The sequence below is a fragment of the Xyrauchen texanus genome, chromosome 28 (genome assembly GCF_025860055.1).
Source record: "Xyrauchen texanus isolate HMW12.3.18 chromosome 28, RBS_HiC_50CHRs, whole genome shotgun sequence".
NCBI lineage: Eukaryota > Metazoa > Chordata > Actinopteri > Cypriniformes > Catostomidae > Xyrauchen > Xyrauchen texanus.
The window spans coordinates 17,603,992-17,625,056 of NC_068303.1; the positions used below are offsets into that span (position 1 = coordinate 17,603,992).

General features: G+C 40.9%; 1 protein-coding gene across 1 annotated transcript; it reads right to left on the minus strand.

Moving 5' to 3' along the window:
* Positions 1–13,124: 13,124 nt before the first annotated feature.
* Positions 13,125–19,342, minus strand: slc10a1 (solute carrier family 10 member 1). The gene is made up of 5 exons (XM_052096448.1): positions 18,894–19,342; positions 14,709–14,913; positions 14,371–14,549; positions 14,008–14,207; positions 13,125–13,912 (listed from the first exon to the last, which is right to left on the minus strand). The coding sequence occupies exons 1-5, from the start codon at positions 19,280–19,282 to the stop codon at positions 13,842–13,844; spliced, it is 1,044 nt and encodes a 347-aa protein (XP_051952408.1). The 5' UTR covers positions 19,283–19,342; the 3' UTR covers positions 13,125–13,841.
* Positions 19,343–21,065: the final 1,723 nt, after the last annotated feature.

Consider the following 21,065-nt stretch of genomic DNA (forward strand, 5'->3'; position numbering starts at 1 on the left):
TGCAATTCATTTCGCACTCAGCAATATAGCTGAAGGAGTAATCCAACACCTTTACCAAAACTGTCCTCTCTCTTTTATATAGTATTGTGAAGTATAAATGATTTAAGTGAATTCATTCGTTAAGGCGTGTAAATGAACCATATAAAACAAACGATTCACAGATTTGCTTATATGTAGCTTTCGCAAGTCGAATTTTATTTTAGTGAATTGGTTCTTAGATGGCCAAAATATTATTTACTGATTCACTTGAGACACTGTGTAGAAGTCTTTTTGCAAAATATTTAGTTAACTGTGGCTGTTTTTTACTGTGTTTTTCACTCAAATATATTACATAGGATGTTGTATAGTTGTGTTAGTTTATGTGTAGTATAAATACATTTTTTGTTATTAACAGTTTTTATTGATTCCATCCACAAAACAGACAAACACAACATAAAATATGGAATCAATTATATACATAAAACCCCTCCCCCCGAACACCCACCTGACACAAACACGCACTACAGTGGTCACTTACAATTAGAGCAAAAATACTTTAAAAAAACATGAAGGCACATACACATCAATCAAAAAATCCCCCTCCACTGCCTCTCCCCAAAAACCCTCCAAAAAAGCCAAATATCCACCCCACTTCCTGTCAAACAAATCCCATTTTCCCAGCCTTCTAAAAATCACCTACTCTAATGCTGCCACCCCGGCCATCTCGCCGCACCAATCCCGAAACGAGGGTGCCCCAAGCATCTTCCACCCCATAAGGATAATTTGTCGGCCAACCATAACTCTGACTAGGACTGACTGAATAAGTGACTATCCTCAATATTAATGACCACCCAATCCCCTAAGATGCAGAGTCTGTGGCAAAATGAAAATTGAGTTTCCAATACGTCACACATAAAGCTCTGAACCCTCAACCAAAATTATTGGATCTTAACACGACCCCAAAAAACATAGGTTGTGTCCCCGTTTTCTGATTGGCATTACCAGCAGATGGGTGTGTCTTTAAGACCAAGCCTATACAATCTAGAGGGTGTCCAAATGAATCAATGCAAAATCTTAAATTGTATCAGATGCACCCTTGAATCTCCAGATGTAGACTTGAAATGTTTTGAATCCTAACCCACACTCCCTCCTCCAATACCAAGTTTAAATCTTTCTCCCTTAATCTCTTGAGAGAAGTTGAAGCTCTGTACAATATACTCTAAATTAACAGGGAGTAATACACCGATGCACATGACATTTTCCAAAAGCAGTAATCACCACTTCTAGAGTATCTGCCACTTTAGGAGGGGTATATTCTACTCCCAAAAATAGTACAGAGCAGGTGTTAATACCTAAATAACAGATCTGGGAATCCTGAAATGTTGAACCATATTTTCAAAAGATCTCAACACTCCAGGTCACTGAGCATATTAACCTCCCTCACAATCCACTCTGACCAGCAGAAAGAGGACTTATTAATACATGATTTTGGATTCAGCCATATGCTCGAGGCAACATTTAAATAAATGTCCAAAATAAACAATCCGCGTGACATGCAAATGCGAGATAACGGTGTGTGAATTTTCTGGTTAGGCTTTGCATGGCAAAATAGGGGCAAGAACTTCTATATCTGAGACTGAATGCATAATAATGAAACAAAATCTTGGGTAGGCCTAGCCTACCTTTGTCAATCGGCCTATGTAACTTATTGAAATGTAATCTGGGATGCTAACCATTCCAAATGAAGGACTTAGCTATGCTATAAAACTGCTTGAAATAAGAGAGGGGGAAATCTACAGGGAGAGACTGTAGCTGGTATTTGCATTTTTGAATACAATTCATTTTAATAACATGAACCTTCCCAATCATAGATGAATGTAACAAAGCCCACCTGCCCACATCACTCAAAAACCTTTATATTAAGGGGTCAAAATTAAAAAAATGTCCTGTTTGGGCCACCTGGCTGAAAAGCCGTTACTGGGCAGTACGCTGTCAGAGCCAAATCTTTGGATTTAGACCAATTGTCTCTGTATCCAGAGATCTTAGAAAAGGAATTAATAATTCTGTAGAGTTAAGGCATAGATCTAGTGGGGTCGGAGAAGAAGAATAAAATATAATCTGCGTAAAGCAAAAGCTTATACGCCATACCTCCCACCACCTCCCCTGGAAAATCATCTTCCTTTCTTATCACGGCTGCTAATAGCTCCAGGGCAAGACAGTACAATAATGGGGAAAGAGGGCAACTTTGCCAGGTGCCCGAATCCAGGGTAAAATAATCTGAAATTAATACATTTGTTTGTACCGCCACTACCGGTGTCTATAAAGTAACTTAATCCATCCAATAAAAGTATTCCCGAACCCATAAATTCCCCAAATCTTAAAAAGATAATCCTATTTTTCCATATCAAATGCCTTTTCGGCATCAAATGAGATGGCAGGGACAGGAGTCTGATCATTCGCCACTGACCACATGATATTGATGAGACGCCTGATGTTATCAGGAAAGCTGCGGCTCCGAATAAACCCACCTGATCAATATGTATAAGAGATGTCCTAACTTTTCTCAATCGGTTAGCCAAAATTTTTTACAATATTTTTATGTCTAGCTGGATCAGGAAAATTGTACAGTAACTCTTACCTTTTTAAGAATTAGACTGATCCAGGCTTGTGTCATGGTTAGCAGAAGCTTTCCATTTTTTAATGAGTCCGTACATTTACATTTATGCATTTGGCAGACGCTTTTATCCAAAGGGACTTACAGTGCAATTATTACAGGGACAATCCCCCCAGAACAACCTGGAGTTAAGTGCCTTGCTCAAGGGCACAATGGTGGTGGCCATGGGGTTCGAACCAAGGATCTTCTGATTAACAGCCCTGTGCTTTAGCCACTACGCCACCACCACTCCACTCCAGTCCGTATAAACTTCTAGCAAAAGTGGAGCCAATTCTGTAGCATAAGATCAAAACAATTAGGCAGCAAAGCCATCTGGCTCCGAAGCCTTGCCTGTAGGAAAATCCATAATTATCCAAGGTTATCTCAGAATAAAGATAATTTTTTTGCTCAGTCATCAGTTTAGGGAGTTCTAATGGTTCCACAAAGTTTCTAATATCTTCATCAGTAGACGAAGATGCGTAACTATAGAGATCAACATAGAATTCTTTAAAACCATTATTAATATCAAATGGCTGAGGTAAACATTTCACCACAAGCAGATTTCACTGAGGGAATGGTAGAAAAAGACTCTCTGCTTTGGCCAAAAGCTTCCCTGCCTTGTCCCCTGACTTAAAGTATGACTGTCATGCTCTGAATAGCCAAAACTCCACCTTCCGCGACAAAATAATTTTTTTATCTCTATATCAATTGTGTCAGTTCTCTGAGGCCATCAGATGTCATTTGGCGCTCTTCCTTGGCCCTTTTATTATTCCCTTCCATCTCCACAAGTTCTCATGCTTTAGATTTCTTTGATGAATGAGGTATACTATATGATCCGACCCTAAGAACTGCCTTAAGTGCCTCCCAAGCCACACCCAAAGAGGATACTGAGGACCAATTGGTCTAAATATAAACATTGATTTCAGCCTTTAACATGTGTTGGAATTCAGGATTTTCCAAAAGGGATATATTAAAGTGCCAACTATATGATTTATTTTTCTCCGTATGTGGCAACACCTCTAAACTCACCAGGGTGTGATCTGACACCAAGATATTTCCAATTGAACAATCAACAACATATGAAATGAGGGACTTGGATATATATATTTAAAAATATCTATTCTAGAATAAATCATATGGACTAATGAAAAAAAAATTATAATCCCTACCAGATGGGTTCAGAAGTCTCCAAATATCTGCTGTTTGGAGCTTACTTACTTTTGCTTCACTATGATCAAGGACTGAGTCCATCAAAAGATTAAAGTCTCCTCCCAATATTATATCATGAAGACCAGAGGCTTGCAACATCCCTTCAAGATCTATAAAAAAGCCCTGATCATCAGCATTAGGTGCATAATTATTAGACAAAATCAACCTTTGCCCCTGAATTTCTGCTAAAACAATAATGAGTCTTCCTAATTTATCTTTGATCTGTTTGAGATATTTGAATTGTAGATGTTTACTTCAGAATCAGAAAAAGTATTTTTCATTGCCAAGTACATTTTTTACGCATACAAGGAATTTGTTTTGGTGTTGTAGTAGTAGTAGTAGTAGTAGTCCTTTATTGTCACATAGTAAACCAGTGAAATTGGCCATCGACCTGTCCATACAAACATACATATGACAAGGGGATAGACAGGACAGGAAGACAGGGAATTAGAAGAAATACAGCATGACATGAGGAGAGGAGAGGAGAAAAAAAAGGCAGCCCCCAGACTATGCTCCTTAAGAAGTACAGTGTGGGAACAGGGAAAAAAACACCTCAGCAACATTAGCACATAATCAGTACACTCTACAACATGAACAAGACTTGCAACAGGGGAGGGATTGGGGGTGGAGGTGGCCCAGCACAGGCAAGCAGCCATCCGGACCTGCAGCCATGTTTGGCGCTGGTCACAGACCCGCCTGTCAGACTGGGGGTACAAAGCTGCAAGGCGAGGGATAGGGTATCGGGCGGATGATTGCATATCTGTATATATGTGTAAGAGTTCATGTGTGTGTAGGCCTGGAGAGTCGCTATGCCAGCATCTAATCTAGGTGCCTCAGTCCGCAGGGTTGTCATAGCGATACACAGCAAGTTGCCATGGAGACAACCTTGATCAGGTCCCAGACATAGTCAACAATCACCAGGTGTCTGGGGAGTCGGGGAAGGAACGCGAGAGTGGCTCACTGCAGTGCTCTTCCGGGGAGTTGTTGTTCCAACAGCGGCCTTGGCCAAGGCCAGTGCTGGTTGAGGGCGGCGAAACAGATAAGATTGGGATTGTTTGGTCTTAAGGAGAGTAGCCGCATTCTAATTTACACGGCTATTCTCCTGGTCCATTTTGGTCTCTGAAACGATCCATTTGCCTTTGCAAAGCTGTGAGCTTCTCCATGATGTTATCCGTATTTTGGTTCATAGACCCAGTCTGAGTGCAGACAGCTCTGCCCACTGTTTCAATCATGACGGGCAGCCTTGTGAGGCTTTGGACAGCTGTCACCGTCTTCTTAACTCCTCGATAAACCAGGGCAATGCCTAATCCAATCAGCAGAAGACCTGTTATCATGGTACCGAATAGGTAGATATCTTCAACGTCCTCCACGGAAAGAGCCGCCAGACACACGACCCGCCACCTCTCCCACGCGTCCATCGTGTAGCCAGCTGCGAACGTTCCGTCAGGGCAGACAGGTTCCCCCGAACCCAAGCTTCTCGTCGAGAAGATGGTGACAATTGCGTTGAGAGACCAGTTGATCAAATCCATGATGACTTAGTTTGAAGAGCAGTGCTGAGAGAGTCTCTCAAGTACAAGACAGTAGACTAGATATGACGAGAGGAGTAAAGCAGGGAAGTTAAGGGTAGGGAGAGGGTGAGAAAATGCGACCGCCTTCGTTGAGAGCCAAGAGAGAAGGTTTTTGTCCTGATGGACCTCAGCCTTCTGCCAGAGGGGAGTGGCTCAAAGAGATTGTGGACTCGATGATGGCTGTGTAGAAGTGCACCATCATTGTCTTTGGCAGGTTGAATTTCTTCAGCTGCCGCAGGAAGTGCATTCTCTGTTGTGCTTTCTTGATGATGGAGCTGATGTTCAGCTCCCACTTGAGGTCCTGGGAGATGATAGTTCCCAGGAAGCGGAAAGACTCCACAGTATCAATTGTGGAGTCACAGAGGGTGATGGGGGCAGTTCTTCCTGAAGTCCACAACCATCTCCACTGTCTTTGGAGCATTGAGCTCAAGGTTGTTTTGATTGCACCAGGTGGTCAACCTCCCACCTGTAGGCGGACTCGTCACCATCAGAGATGAGTCCAATAAGGGAGGTGTCATCCGCGAACTTCAGAAGCTTGATGGACTGGTGACTGGAGGTGCAGCTGAGAGGGAGAAGAGCAGAGGAGAAAGAACGCAGCCCTGGGGGGATCCAGTGCTAATGGTCTGTGAGTCGGAGATGTGTTTCCCCAGCTTCACATGCTGCTTCCTGTCAGACAGGAAGTCAGTGATCCACTTGCAGGTGGAGTCAGGCACACTTTGCTGGGAGAGCTTCTCCTGGAGCAGAGCCGGGATGATGGTGTTAAAGGCAGAGCTGAAATCCACAAACAGGATCCTGGCGTAGGTTCCTGCAGAGTCCAGGTACTGGAGGATGTAGTGGAGGGCCACGTTGACTGCATCGTCTACAGACCTGTTGGCTCTGTATGCAAACTGCAGGGGGTCCAGGAGGGGGTCGGTGATGTCTTTGAGGTGTGAAAGCACAAGGCGCTCAACCACAGAGGTCAGGGCGACGGGTCTGAAGTCGTTAATCCTGTGGTCCTTGACTTCTTGGGAACAGGGATAATAGTTGAGGACTTGAAGCAGGCTGGCACATGACATGTCTCCAGTGAGGTGTTGAAAATGTCTGTGAACACTGGAGACAGCTGATCAGTGCAGTGCTTCAAGCTGGATGGGGAGACAGCATCCGGGCCAGCAGCTTTCCGGGGTTTCTGTTTCCTGAAGAGTTTTTTGACGTCCCTCTCATGGATGGAAAGAGTCGTCACTGAGGTGGGTGGGGGGTACCTTTAAGGTGGGCATTGGTGGGGGTGCCCAGGCCCCTGCTGAGGTCGGGGAGGTGGAGGTGATGCACTGTAGCTGGAGCTGTTGGAAGGTGTCGTTGGGGATGGTTTCAGGACTGTCCCTTTGTTTTGGCTGGGAACATCAGTGCAAAAGCGAACTTCCGTTAATGTAAGAGTTTCTTGCATTCCTTGAATCGATCACTTTTCTCTCTTGTCGAATTCGCAAAGTGTGGGAACAAGAAAATGCTGTGGTTCTTCCAAGAAATCCTTCCTTTACTCCTCGCCTCATGTAACATGATATCTTTATCGGATGATCTCAGAAATTTGGCCAGAATTGATCGTCTTCTTCTGCGGATCTCCGAGCCGGAACTCTGTGAGCTCGCTCCAATTCCAGCTTATGGCCTGTTATGTTGAGCAGACTCAGGAAGTGCCCATCTAGGAATTTCACCATATCTCGGCCTTCTTCGTCCTCAGGAATCCCAACAGTTTGGATATTGTATTGCCGGATACGATTCTCAGGGTCTTCCAACTTTTCCCAGATGTGCTCCAAGTCTGTCCTGGTTGCTAGCGGATTAGCAGCTAATTCCTCTCCGATGACTCCAGATAATTTATCCGTTTCTCAGCATCCACAATTCTTGTAACCATCTCAGTGAATTTCTTCTCCATTTCAGTGATTGATTGACATATTACAGCAAGATCCTCCAAGTCAGCAATGAACTTCGTCAGCATTGCAGACATGTTTAACAGTTAACGCTGAATCTCTATCACCTCACTGGTCAAATTGAGTCCCGGGCTTTCGGCCTGTTGCTCAGGGGCTTCAGCTTGAGCACATAAGTGTCTTTGTCTCCAGAGATCGAGGATTTTAAATGTGCGCAGAGCTCGCCGTTCATATGTCCGACCCTTGCATGGTGCCACACGACTCTAGTATAAATGTATTAAATGTTCAGTTTACTGTTATCACTCTAATTGTCTTATGTCACCCTATTTAAAATCGTCAATGTTGTTTGTAGTTTCGTTTTGTTGGCAGGGCAGAGGGCGGGGCCGGGTCATGATTCCGCACTCCCGGCCCCTAATTAGGCTAATCAAGCCTCAGAGAGGGATAAAGGCCAACTGGAAGCTGCAGTCCAAAAGAGAGAGAGATTTACGGACAGCTGTCCAACACCTTTGTGAGTTTGTCTTTTTGTTTCAGTTTTATATTAAACTATTATTTATATTGTCAAGCCAGTTCTTGCCTCCTCCTTTCCATTAATCCCTTTACACTGGTGCCGAAATCCGTGAAGGAGGAGGGATGCGCCATAGCAGAATCCTCACCACTGCCATCCACCCTGGTTGGATTGACGTTGACTATTTGAGATGGGAATCATAAACTTTAAGATAGATGGAAGTGTCAAATATGATAAGTAGTTTCTAAAGTAATCCTATAAACAATAAAAGCAACAACAAACACATTTTTCAAAGAATGTTTTAAAAGTATTATAAAGACTATGGTGATACGAACAGTTGTTTTCTGTTGAAATTGTAATCTCAAACCTACCTTTGATGCATTAATTGTTTCAGTGAATGTGAGGGGTATATCCCAGAAAACAAGAGTTAGGGAGTCAGCTAGTGAGCTAGTGAGAGAGTTTACTATCTTTTTATTTCTTAACCCTTTATATTCTAAGCAATTTCTTAACTAACTTGATAAATTATGTCACTATGGACTCATTTGTTCCGTATTTTCAAATACCTGTTTTCAGATAAATTTAAGCTAGGTACACCACTCAAGACTCACCACTTATTACAGAAACATATATATATATATCTATATATATATATCTATATATAGATATATATACCGTAATTTCCGGACTATTGAGCGCACCTGAATATAAGCCGCACCCACTGAATTTTAAATAAAATGTTATTTTGAACATAAATAAGCCGCACCTGTCTACCGTACATTGAAACAAATGAACTTTACTCAGGCTTGTAACAAAAATAAATAGGCTTTAACGAAACACGGTGTGGCAGCGGGGGCGTGGTCAAGCGCCCGTCCGGGAGAGAAAAGCGGTAAGGGCGCTTACACCTGAGCTAAATTATGTCTAACACCGGTGTCTAATTTCAGTAAGCATGGGGAGAGCGGTATAAAAAGTCAGCAGCCACAGAGCTGAGAAAGTGACACACGTCAGTCTAGTGTTGGCGCATAGAAGAATTGAGAAACTTTATAAAATTGATTGTAAACATTGCTGTGGCCATTAAAAGCCTTACCTGGAACGTCAAGTGCCCTGCTGAAAACTGTTACACTGGTGCCCGTGTGACAGTTTTCCCAAGAAGGACACGTGAAGCAGGGCACTTGAAATTAGACACCGGTGTTAGACATAATTTAGTGCAGGTGTAAGCGCCCTTACAGCTTTTCTCTCCCGGATGGGCGCTTGACCACGCCCCCGCTGCCACACACGGCTTGTAATAAAACATTTGCAGTAAACAGTAGCCTACCAAGAAAGTCATTGGTCACTATCTTCCTCGTCCTGTGCACTGAAACCACTGAAGTCATCTCCTTCGGTGTCGGAGTTGAATAACCTCAGATTTAGTTGTATTTTTGCACTGAGTCAATTCCTCACGCTGCTGTTTCCAACGTCTTATCATCGATTCATTAAGACCAAGCTCCCGTGCAGCAGCTCTATTTCCTTTTCCAACAGCCAGATCAATCGCCTTCAACTTGAAAGCAGCATCATATGCGTTTCTCCATGTCTTTGCCATGGTGAGGGTGACAAAATTACTACCGTAATCAGAATGATGGGAAGTTTGAGCGCGCTCGATTTAATCTAAACAGTAAACAAAAAAAGTTGTTTTGACCTTAACCCGTTCGGCAATTTCATTGGTCTAATGAAAGCTTCACGCCGCCAAAAAACTGAGCACGTCACAGAATGTTTTTTTTTAATTTTTTTTATAAAATTTGAAAGCGGGAAAAATCCATATATTAGCTGCGTCATTGTATAAGCCGCGAGGTTCAAAGCGTGGGAAAAAAGTTGCGGCTTATAGTCCGGAAATTACGGTATATATATATATATATATATATATATATATATATATATATATATATATACAGTATCTCACAAAAATGAGTACACCCCTCACATTTTTGTAAATATTTGATTATATCTTTTCATGTGACACTGAAGAAATGACACTTTGCTACAATGTAAAGTAGTGAGTGTACAGCTTGTATAACAGTGTAAATTCTGAAAAAGGTGTGTACTCACTTTTGTTGCCAGCGGTTTAGACATTAATGGCTGTGTGTTATTTTGAGGGGACAGCAAATTTACTCTGTTATACAAGCTGTACACTCACTACTTTACATTGTAGCAAAGTGTAATTTCTTCAATATATATATATATATACAGATAGAGAGAGAGAGAGAAGAGAGAGAGAGAGAGAGAGAGAGAGAGAGAGAGAGACAGCAAAGACAGTATCGCTCCATTATGTGTTTTGTAATAAAGCACACATTTTAATTGAACAAGAAACCTATGTCATTTTGCTTTTAAAACATTTTGTGTCATTGCACCACATTATCTGCAGTCGATGTTCATGTTTTGTGCCAAGGTCAATATTATTTCAGTAAAAAACGATCACTGTAACTTTTCCCATTGAGCTTGACAAGGCCAATATGTGTGTAAATATAATGTAAATATAACCAAAATGATCCAAAGCATGTATAGGTTCAAATCCCACATTGACACATAGCATTGGACAATAGATAATTTATCAGAAATGGGCCACTAATATGTAAATGAATGGGTTAAATTGGAATGCCCAGCAAAGAAGCTCTAGCGCCCAACAGTCAACATACAGTATTTAGAAAGGAAGTCCCGGCTTCTTTCACTTTCACAGCCAATCACCTTTTACATACTGACATCACCTGTCAGTCAACAACACACATGCACATTAGCAATACAAGCTGGGAAAATTTTGGTTTTTAGTGTAATATGAGGAAAATAACTGTTTATTATTCCAATGTTATCAAATTGTATTGCTGATTTGAAATATGTTCTTTGATCGTAATCTTGACCAACCCTTTTTGAGATTTCTGTCTTTTCCCATTCAAGTAGATAGGAGCTGCAGTGGTATGACTGGAAATAGCCTCCCGAGAGTGTTCCAAAAATGGCCGACAGTGGATTGACTTGCTAGAAAGACTTTGATTTTACTTAATATTAAATGACTTAGCAGGTTGTCACATGTTGTAATATTGTACAAATAGATTTTGTTCAAAACAATGGTATGCTTTTAAAATTTATGCTGAAAAGCCATTATATAGCCTGTGATACATAAAAAAATACAAAATAATCTTGCTTTAGATAGTATCATATTTAAAAATAAATAAATAAAAGGCTTTAAATCAGTCTAAATAAAAATGTTCCAATCCTGTCAACTTACCCTGTGACAAAATGTCCTGCAATCAGTGGTGGCCAAAGTACACAAATCCTACTGGGGTTACAGTATGGAAACCCTGTTGAAACATTATTCTTATTAAAGTAACCCTTTTAAATGTCCATTTCCACTTGAGTAAAATTAAAAAAGTACTTACCCTTAAATGTACTTAAAGTGTTAGTTCACCCAAAAATTTTAATTTAAAATGTAAACGATAATGATATCTAGCTTGATTACACTTCCTATAGCGCCATCTAGCGCTCTGCACATGCATCAAGCACTAGGAAGTGTAATTGAGCTTGAAATCATGATCGTGCCTAGAGATGTGCCTGGCAAGATGTACAGTTAAAAAAGAGTTACATATTGGTCTACATTTTGGCCAAAACCAACTGATCACTTCAGAAGTCCTTGATTAAACCACTGGATTGCCTTTATGCTGACTTGATCTCCTTTTTGGAGTTTTTGGAGTTGTGGTCACTATTCACTTGCATTGTGTGGACCTACAGTGCTTAAGTTTTCTTCTAAAGAAAGTCATACACATCTGGGATGACATGAGGGTGAGTAAATTATATTTTAATTTTAAAAAGAAAGAATTTAAAAGAGAGTTTTCATTTTTTATTGAACTATCCCTTTGAGAATCAAAAATAAAAGTGCTGATCTATTAAGACTATACTTATTGTTTTTTGCAATTTGATATGTTTCATCCTTCTGCTCTAAATGGGGTCTAGATGTACAGATAGGAAAAAGCTCAAATCTAAGCCTAAAATCTTGTCAGAGCTAAGTGTAAGATTATAATTAGTAATAATACTAGTTAATTATAGTTCTTAATCTTACGGGCCCTTGTGCAAAGCCCCTTTAAACGTTAGTGGAACATGTTCATAGATAATCTGATTAACCTGCCCAACATCGGATTGTGAAAATAGGGAGATTTTATTTGTGTGTTTGGAACGTGTTTCATTTGTGCGAGGAACTGCAGCCGGTGGAGTTTCTGGTGCCCTCTAGGGCAAGATGGTGCACTACGCAGCCTGCGCACTACGTGCATTGGGTGCGGCAGTACCGGTCAGTAATACCACATTGAAGATGAATAATAAGAAGAAATGTATTCAAATGGTCCCTTACCACATCCTTGACAGTTTTAGCAATACATTATTTTTGGGTTATTAATAATAAAAAGTATATATCGTTTCTTATTTTTATTTCTCAAATTATTTGTCTTTATCTTATTTATTTTTACATACATGTATTTTTGTTTACTTTATTTTAATTATTTATGTATATATTATATTTATACTGTAATTCTTGTATTCATACATTGTTAGATCTGTGTAATTTTGTACATATTAATTTGAACATTTAACCTTCTGTTTTTCAATATAAATATCCACCGTTTCAGTACAATTTATAGACTTTTCAGACGGTCCCTTACCCACCGCATTTACAATTTCCAAATTATATCAATGTTATATTAACGATCGCATGAACAAAGAGTGGATGCGGAAAATCGTGAGTTTATCTGGAGAAATTGTAAATCGGGAGTGCAGCTGGAGGAGGGGTGTAAAAACGGGATAAACCCGGTAAAATCGGGAGTGTGAACATGAGGGGAACGGACTCCCTCACATATTTCCTTTATGTTTTACTATTTTGTTATCAATTAATTGTCTTTTTTTTTTTTTTTTTTTTTTTACAATAAATCAAACTATTTTATACAATAATCATAATTTACATGTTTTTGTGTTGATTGGGAGCACTAGCATTAAAGGTGTATTCGGTCATATGTTTCCTCATTAAAAGGTTTAACTCCAAAAGACATGAATTGTAACTTTGCAAAACATGTAGCACTCACATTAAAATGAGCACTCCAGTCATATCAGGAATCTTATAAAAGCTGTTTTATTCTACATGGAAACTGACATGTTAGAATCACATGACCAGCCGAATACTACTTGCTTAATTTAAATTTCTACAATGGCATCTGAAACTGAAAGCGTTGATTTTAATTGATGCTACACCAAGCCGCTAGATGTCACTGTCCAAGTCCAAGATGACACAAAGAAAAAAGTTACTGAGTGTACCTTTATTGTTACAAATCTGTGATATGTGAATGTGAGCCAGTGGAAGAGTGAGTCTAGAGCTTGTTTATCTGAAATGTGTGTTTTTCCCAAATGAGAATCACATTATCTGAAATATTGTATCACAATAACAAAGGAAACCACATTGAAATGATAAAATACAGTACAATTATAAACCAGAAAGTACATATAGAACAAAAATATACTTGTACATTCCTTTAGTTAATTATTTTGTAAACAAAGCACTGTTACAAATTGTCAGTGTTCCAGTTGAGAAGACATTAGTACACATTTATTGAGATCAGAGGTATTTTTGCAACTGTTTAAATAATTGAAATAAGCATTTCAAGCATTCAGAATTATTAATACACTCGATCAATAAACACTGTTTTAGTTACATGCATTTAATCATTCTGCTACAATGTCAAGACTGGAGTACAACGGTTCTGCTCTTCGTCATATTTTGTCTAAAAGAAATCCTCAAGCCCTTTCAACTTCATGAGCTCTTTTTTGCAAAATACAAAACTGTAACTACACATTTTGTAAATTTTTTTATTGTAACGAAAATTGGGTCTATTTTATAGATTATGATCTATCCTGTGAGAAACAGGTTTGGCTCAGCTATGCTCAGATCAGATGAGACTATTTTACTACTCACATTTTCTTGGACAATCAAAAATTTGGAAGCCATTTTTCTCAGTTTCAGTGTTGGTGTTGTTCCCTCAATTATCACTGTTAGAGGACCCATTCGTTTCTTCAGCTGCTCTTTCCTCTGCTCTGTAGACATTCGTTTCTAAATAAGAAAAGACAAAATAATTAATTTTAGGGTTTGAATTGCTTTATTTGATGGAATTATACATTTACATATACATTAAGTTCATAGAGTACCTTTTGGGGATGATCTAAGTCTCTGTAGAAATCTGAACAGGATTATTATGATAATGGCTTCGACTATTTGAAACACTATGTAGATGACAGGAAAGAGATATAGCCGACCAATGAGCTCAGCTGGAAAGGCCACCTTAAGGATTGTGACACACAGCTGGATGTTCTGACATCCTACTTCCACAGCAATAGTCCGTCTGCAACTGATGAACAATGTATGTAGTGTGGATAACAATAACTAAATAATAATAAATGAATCTGGTTTAGGATCTTGTGCTCCTGTGTTGTCCTATGAGAATGGATTGTATTTGATTTTACAGACATACTGCATAATAGGCTTTGTTAGAATATATATGTCATACATACGACATGTTTAGCCTGAAGAGTGTTGACAAGATATATCCACATATGAATCCATTCAGTGGCATCAGTGCAGCTATGGCTACAAGTCGAGAAGATGTCACTTTAAAAATTGTGACTCCATCGGTTACACCAACCAGAATGCAGATGACAACAAAACAGCTCAGCATGATAGTCAACCCCACCTAGGAGCATAAAACAGGAAAATGCACAAAGAGGAATGTCTGTTATAATAATCATGCTGATGGCATATGCATACGGGGTGTATACTTTATTATGGGTTGTCATCTTAAAAGTGTGACATGCAGCATCCATGCTTGAATTCACAAACACATTTTCCGCACCTTGGTTATGATCTTGGAATACTGTGGCACACGGTGGTTAATCAGGATGCCAATACCGCAGGGCACCAGGATCAAGATCAGGGCTACAGTGATGCCAGTGAATGGAACAGCACTCTCAAGGTTTGAGAAACCGTGGCAGTACAGATAGATCAACAGAGGCATCATACCCAATGCCAGTACCGTGGAACAAGTAGTCATCACAATACTGAGAGAGAAGAACAATAAGCATTTGTTTGAGGGGTTGGCATGTGTCAACAGTTATCATGTCTGAATCACTGTGTACTCTCTGCTCATGACTCTGCTTATAGTTTTGTAACTTATTTGCCCTGAGCTCCACTGAAGTGTTTCACGATGATGAAATAAGATCCCTGAGCTGAAAATGACGTTGTTTAACGATTTAATGTTTGTGTTAAAAGCATGATAAGACAATAAGAATAAGAAAGAATAAGAATACACTTTATTACATGGCTCTCTTGAATACGTGACTCTGATTGGTCAGTTTCTGCATGCTGCTATAAAATATTCACAAAAAGGGAGTGAAAGAGTTATGGTGTTAGTTACAAAAAGTAGTCATGCTAATAGTTATTTGAAGCTTTTGATAGCCCTAATGTATTTAAGTAATCATTTGTTGTATAGGATTAACAAAGACATTATTTCAAAGAACACACACTCATATATATATATATATATATATATATATATATATATATATATATATATATATAGTTACTTGTCACTTTATTACATTTCTACACCTACTTATTCATGTGATTATCTAATCAGCCAATCATGTGACAGCAGTGTAATATATAATGTGATTATTGACAGTCAAGAGTTGATGTAAAATCCATTGCAAAAAAATATCGGTCCTCACACAAAAATATTGATTCTAAAAATAAATGTAAACTATGGATATTATTTGGTTACCATGAACATAAACAATAATCATAAGCTTCAAAGTGAAATAAAAAGGATTAGGCTATATTAGAAAATATTTGTACAGAATGGGAACTAATTTCTTCCACTCTTAACATGCATGAATGCTGAAAAACACAAGCAGACAATCTCTTCCGTGCTTTGTAAAGGTAATACTAGAAAATCAGAGAAACAGCTTCTGGAGTGAATTCATTCTAAAATAGCAACATATCTAAAGGTGACATTTCTTATAATGTGTTTGTGGGTAATTGTTGTTAATAAATAATAAAATAAAATAGTTAACAATTGGTTTACTTAAGTAATATTGTAGTAACCATTTTAATTTTTTTTTTTTTTTTTAATTTGGGCTGAAACCATGGTTTTACTACAGTAATATTGTGTGGTAACTATGGTTGAACTAAATTGCATGGTTAAACTATAGTTACACTATAGTTACTGTAGTGAAACCATGGATCATTTTTGTAGTTGTAAACAAAACAGACATCTAATAATTTTCTTTAGGCTCATAAATGCAGGAAAAAAAAATGAATGAATGACAAATGACAAAAAATTATATTCTAAATCTGTTTAATAGATATTGGATTGAAATTATTGGTATCAGATCAAAAGGAAAAGAATTGGTATCACCCATCCCTATTTCATGTGCAACCTTTACCTATACTCGTCTTTAGCTCAGGCTCCACTCTTCAACATAATGGTAACCCCCAAAACCCCAACATAACAGAAACTTGTCTACTCATAATAAAACATTAAACACTAACAATTATCCTGCTTTATATTCATCTTGCACCAAAACACATAAAATAACACTTATTTTAAAAATGTTCTCTTCCTATCAAGTCCCATGCAAAGGATGCTGGAAATGGAAATCCCTGCCCAGTTTCATCACTGCTACATTAACACCACGCAAATTAATCACATAGTCCCAACTCAAATGGATTAACTAAAGTTCCATTTTACAAATTTAAATGGATAGAACACAGTGAAATTAAGTTGTGGCAAAAATGTTTTTTTTTTTTTGATGAACAAGCATCAAATATACTTTTGTTTTTTAGTGTACCCCCTGAAACATGCTCATGAAACCCTGGGGTATGCGTTGAAGACAGTATAATTACTGTAAATAATGGTTAAATTTTATTGACTGTCAATGACCAAGAGTTGATGTAAAATCCATTGCAAAAAAGTATTTGATGTAAATCTGTTATGCTGGGTGTGGAAGCAGGACAGGACAGACAGAGGTGCGGATCCAAATGCGGTATTTATTATGGCAACTAAAAATCACATAAAAACACAGGAACAAAAGAAAACATCCACAATGGGAAAACAGAGACTGAACCTTTGAAAGGACATGGGAACATCTACAAAGGGCACAGGAACCTCGAACGGGTGAGTAATCACGGGAAACACGGGCAGGAAACAAGGAGCTAACACATACAACGATCGACAAGGAGTGGAAAACACACAGGGTTTATATACACAGACACAGGAGGATCACAAATGACAAACAGGTGCAAACAATGACACAGTGATGGCAGTGAGAAGATCTGGGAATTGTGGGAAGTGTAGTTTTTCACAAGGACAGTGAGACTCAGGGCGGACAACAAGAAAACGTGGAATAAACGTGATAGTGAAACAAAGAACAGAGGGCAGACAACACAGGAACGTAACATAACCCCCCCCCCAAAAGGACCGGATTCCAGACGGTCCTAAAGCAAAAGAAAAACCCACACAGAAGAACCAAAACAAAAGATCCAAGGAGTGAGGGGGTAGACCCGGGGGGACACAGACAGAGAAAAGGGAGCACAGAGACAGACCAAGAAGGCACAAGGGACACGGAGACAGACCACGGGGGCACAAGGGGCAATTAGGCAGTCCACGGGGGCACAAAGGGAAATGAGACAGGCCACGGGGGCACAAGGGGCAATTAGGCAGTCCATGGGGGCACACAGGGACAGGTTTGGGTGGTCTGGGAGGTGGCCATCGGACGGGGACAGGTCCAGGAGGCCTAGGAAGCGGCCACAAGACAGGAACAGGTCTGGGGGGCCTGGGAGGTGGCCATCGGACAGGGACAGGTCCAGGAGGCCTGGGAGGCGGCCTCAGGACAGAGGCAGGTCTAGGAGGTCTGGGAGATGGTCGCAGAACAAGGGCCGGCACAGGGGTCCTGGGGAGTGGCTCCGGGACAGGGACAGGTTTAGGTGACCTAGGGGGTGGCCACAGGGCTAGGGCTGGTTCAGGGGGCCTGGGAGGAAGAGTGGCCCCTAGGGGAGCTGCAAGGGGCTCTGGAGATGAAGCTGAGGGAGGCTCTGGAGGCGGAACCGATGGAGGTGGCGCCGTAGGAGGCTCTGGAGGCGGAGGCCTGGAAGGCTCTGGAGGCAGAACCGATGAAGGTGGCGCCGTAGGAGGCTTTAAAGGCGGAGGCCTGGAAGGCTCGAGTGACCTGAGAGGCGTGGCCCTAGAAGGCCCTGGAGTCTCTGGGAGCAGAGCCATAGGAGGCTCGGGAGGCGGAGCCGTGAAAGGCTCAGGAGACGGAGCCGTAGGAGGCCCGGGAGTTTCTGGGAGAAGAGCCGTAGAAGGCTCGGGGAGAAGAGCCGCAGGACGCTCCGGAGGCGGAGCCATAGGAGGCTCGGGGAGAAGGGCCGTGGAAGGCTCGAGAGGCTTGAGAGGCGGAGCCCTGGAAGGCCCGAGAGGCTTGAGAGGCGGAGCCCTGGAAGGCCCGAGAGGCTCGAGAGGTGGAGCCCTAGAAGGCTCGAGAGACTTGAGGGGCGGAGCCCTGGGAGGCTCGAGAGGCAGAGCCCTGGGAGGCTCGAGTGGCTCGAGAGGCAGAGCCCTGGAAGGCTCGAGTGACTTGAGGGGTGGAGCCCTGGGTGGCCCGAGAGGCTTGAGAGGAGCAGCTCTGGAAAGCTCGAGAGGATGAGCTCTGGAAAGCTCGAGAGGAGGAGCTCTGGAAAGCTCGAGAGGAGGAGCTCTGGAAAGCTCGAGAGGCTTGAGGGGCGGAGCCCTGGAAGGCTCGAGAGGCTTGAGGGGCGGACAACAGGGAAAACGTGACAAGGAACGGGATCGGTGACGGGTGAAACGGAAAACACGGAGCGGACAACAAGAAAACGTGGAATAAACGTGATAGTGAAACAAAGAACAGAGGGCAGACAACACAGGAACGTAACAAAATCCAAGTTTTTGCAACAGAATCGCAATTAGGTCAATTGTGCAATAGAGTATATATGGCATGATATTTGTAGTCTGAAAAATTACCTGAGGTCCATGTCCCCCTGGAGAGCCAGAGAAAATATGTTCGAGAGATTTCCTCCTGGGCAGCACCCACAAATGAACACAGTGACACTTTCCATAGGACCTAACTGGAACAACTTTGCCAGACTGAAGGCTGTGAGGGGCATTATGCCGAACTGAGCTACAACTGCAATCGCCACCCCTTTGGGTCTGATGAGATAGTTCTTGATCTTTGAAATCTCCATTGTGCAACCAAGAGACACCATGGTGATAAAAAGAATGACAATTAAGGCAAAACGGATGAACACATCCACATTGTAAGCCAATTGCGAGTCATTTAGGATAGTGGTGTTTGCATTCCTGTCAAAGCTTGAAAAGTTGGTTTCGATGCTTGAATTAATGATGAACACCATTTTTGAGATGGGATCTATTTAAAATGTTATCATAAGCTGTGAAATAGAAAATAGACAAAGTAGAAAGTGTAAAATATAATAGTTTCATATGTCATCTAATAAACAATAATAACAAATGTTTACAGTTTCTTTGTATTCTGTGGAAACTTAAATCTTAAACCTACCTTTGATGCACTTCAGTGGATGTGTGTCGGATATTCTCAGAAAGCAATGAGTAACTGTGCAAGCAAGAGAAAATGGTTTCCTGTCTGTCCCCTGTGCAGTTATTCAAATGTTTTGTCCCTTAACCCTTTAAGTCTAAGCAATGTCTATAGGTATTAAGTCAAAATGTAGTAATTTCTTGTACAGTATCTCTATTGTCAGGAAAATATTATTCTAATATTGGCTATGGTGTTTGAGCCCTGCCTTTTTAGGCAAGAAGCTGCCCGCTATAAAAGCAGGTGCAAAAACACAATTCCTCAGATTTTCTTCCTGCACGATGAAAAGAAGAACTCTGAGTCTTGTAGTGTGGCCAATGTTCGAAATGTCTCGTTCCCTTTGTCTCAGGGAACCAAGGTTACATACATGTTGTAAAACCTTGTGAATATGTTTTGAGAAGACCATACTTCTGCAAAACGTATGTCTTGTAAAGACACACATGATAGTGACTTTTGAAAGACCGGGGCCAAACTCCAGATATGAATTGTCAATTGCAAGAAACCGACCCGTTTTACTGAGGCCAGAGCCAGCAGTAATGTGGTCTTAATGAAGAGCATGTGCAAATCAACAGAGTCTAAAGGCTTGAAGGGGGGTACTGCGAGTGCATTCAGGACCAAAGTTAGGTCCCAAGTCAGGTCTGTAGCCAGCTGTGGTGGATTTAATTGTCTTGGTCCATTAAGGATCTTTATGATTAAATCATGACTGCCTGTTGTAGTGCCGGCATCATGTGCGTGATACGCAGATATAGTTACCACATAAACTTTGAGCGTTGACAGAGTGAGTTCTGCAGCTAATCACTCTTTAAGAAATATGAGAATTTCATGTATGGGGTAGTTTACTGGGTCTTTGCCATGTGAAAGAAACCAATCAGTGAACACATTCCATTTTAGCGCATAGAGGCATCTCGTGGACGGCGCTCTGGCCTGTAAAATGGTGTTCATGACTGAATGCGTCAGTTCTGGTGCGTTTAGTGTACTCCGTTCAAGGGCCACACATGCAGGTTCCACTGCTTGGGCTGGGGATGGCAGATTGTGCCTTGTGCCTGTGAGAGGAGATAGAATCAATATAAACTTTTCCTTGTCCTCTCAGACTATGCATATGACAGAGTAAATTAGGCACACCAGGGGAAAAGTATATTTGCATTTCGCCGGCCATTTTGTTGGCCATTGATGGGACAGTGGGCAATCTCCACTGAGGCAAATAAATAGATTTCTGCTTTGCCGAATATTTCCCGAATCCTCAGGACAGTTTGAGGATAAATTCTCCATTCCCCCGGTATCACCCTTGGCGTGACAATAGGTCTGCACTGTAATTTAAACGGCCTGGGACATACAGTATGTCACTCTCAGGGAAAGGAAATTACGCTCACTCCATAGGAGGTGATGCGTCTGTCTCATCAATTGCAGTGAATTAATTCTGCCTTGGCCATTTATATATGCCACCATGATCATGTTGTCTACCTCTATTGTGTTTTTCGTGAGGAGATTTTGTATTTCTGCTCATAACACTGGTGTGTCTTGGGACAAAACCGTGGAAGACAGAACGCTGTTGAAACGGGGTGAGCGGTGTGCAAATTGGATCGTAT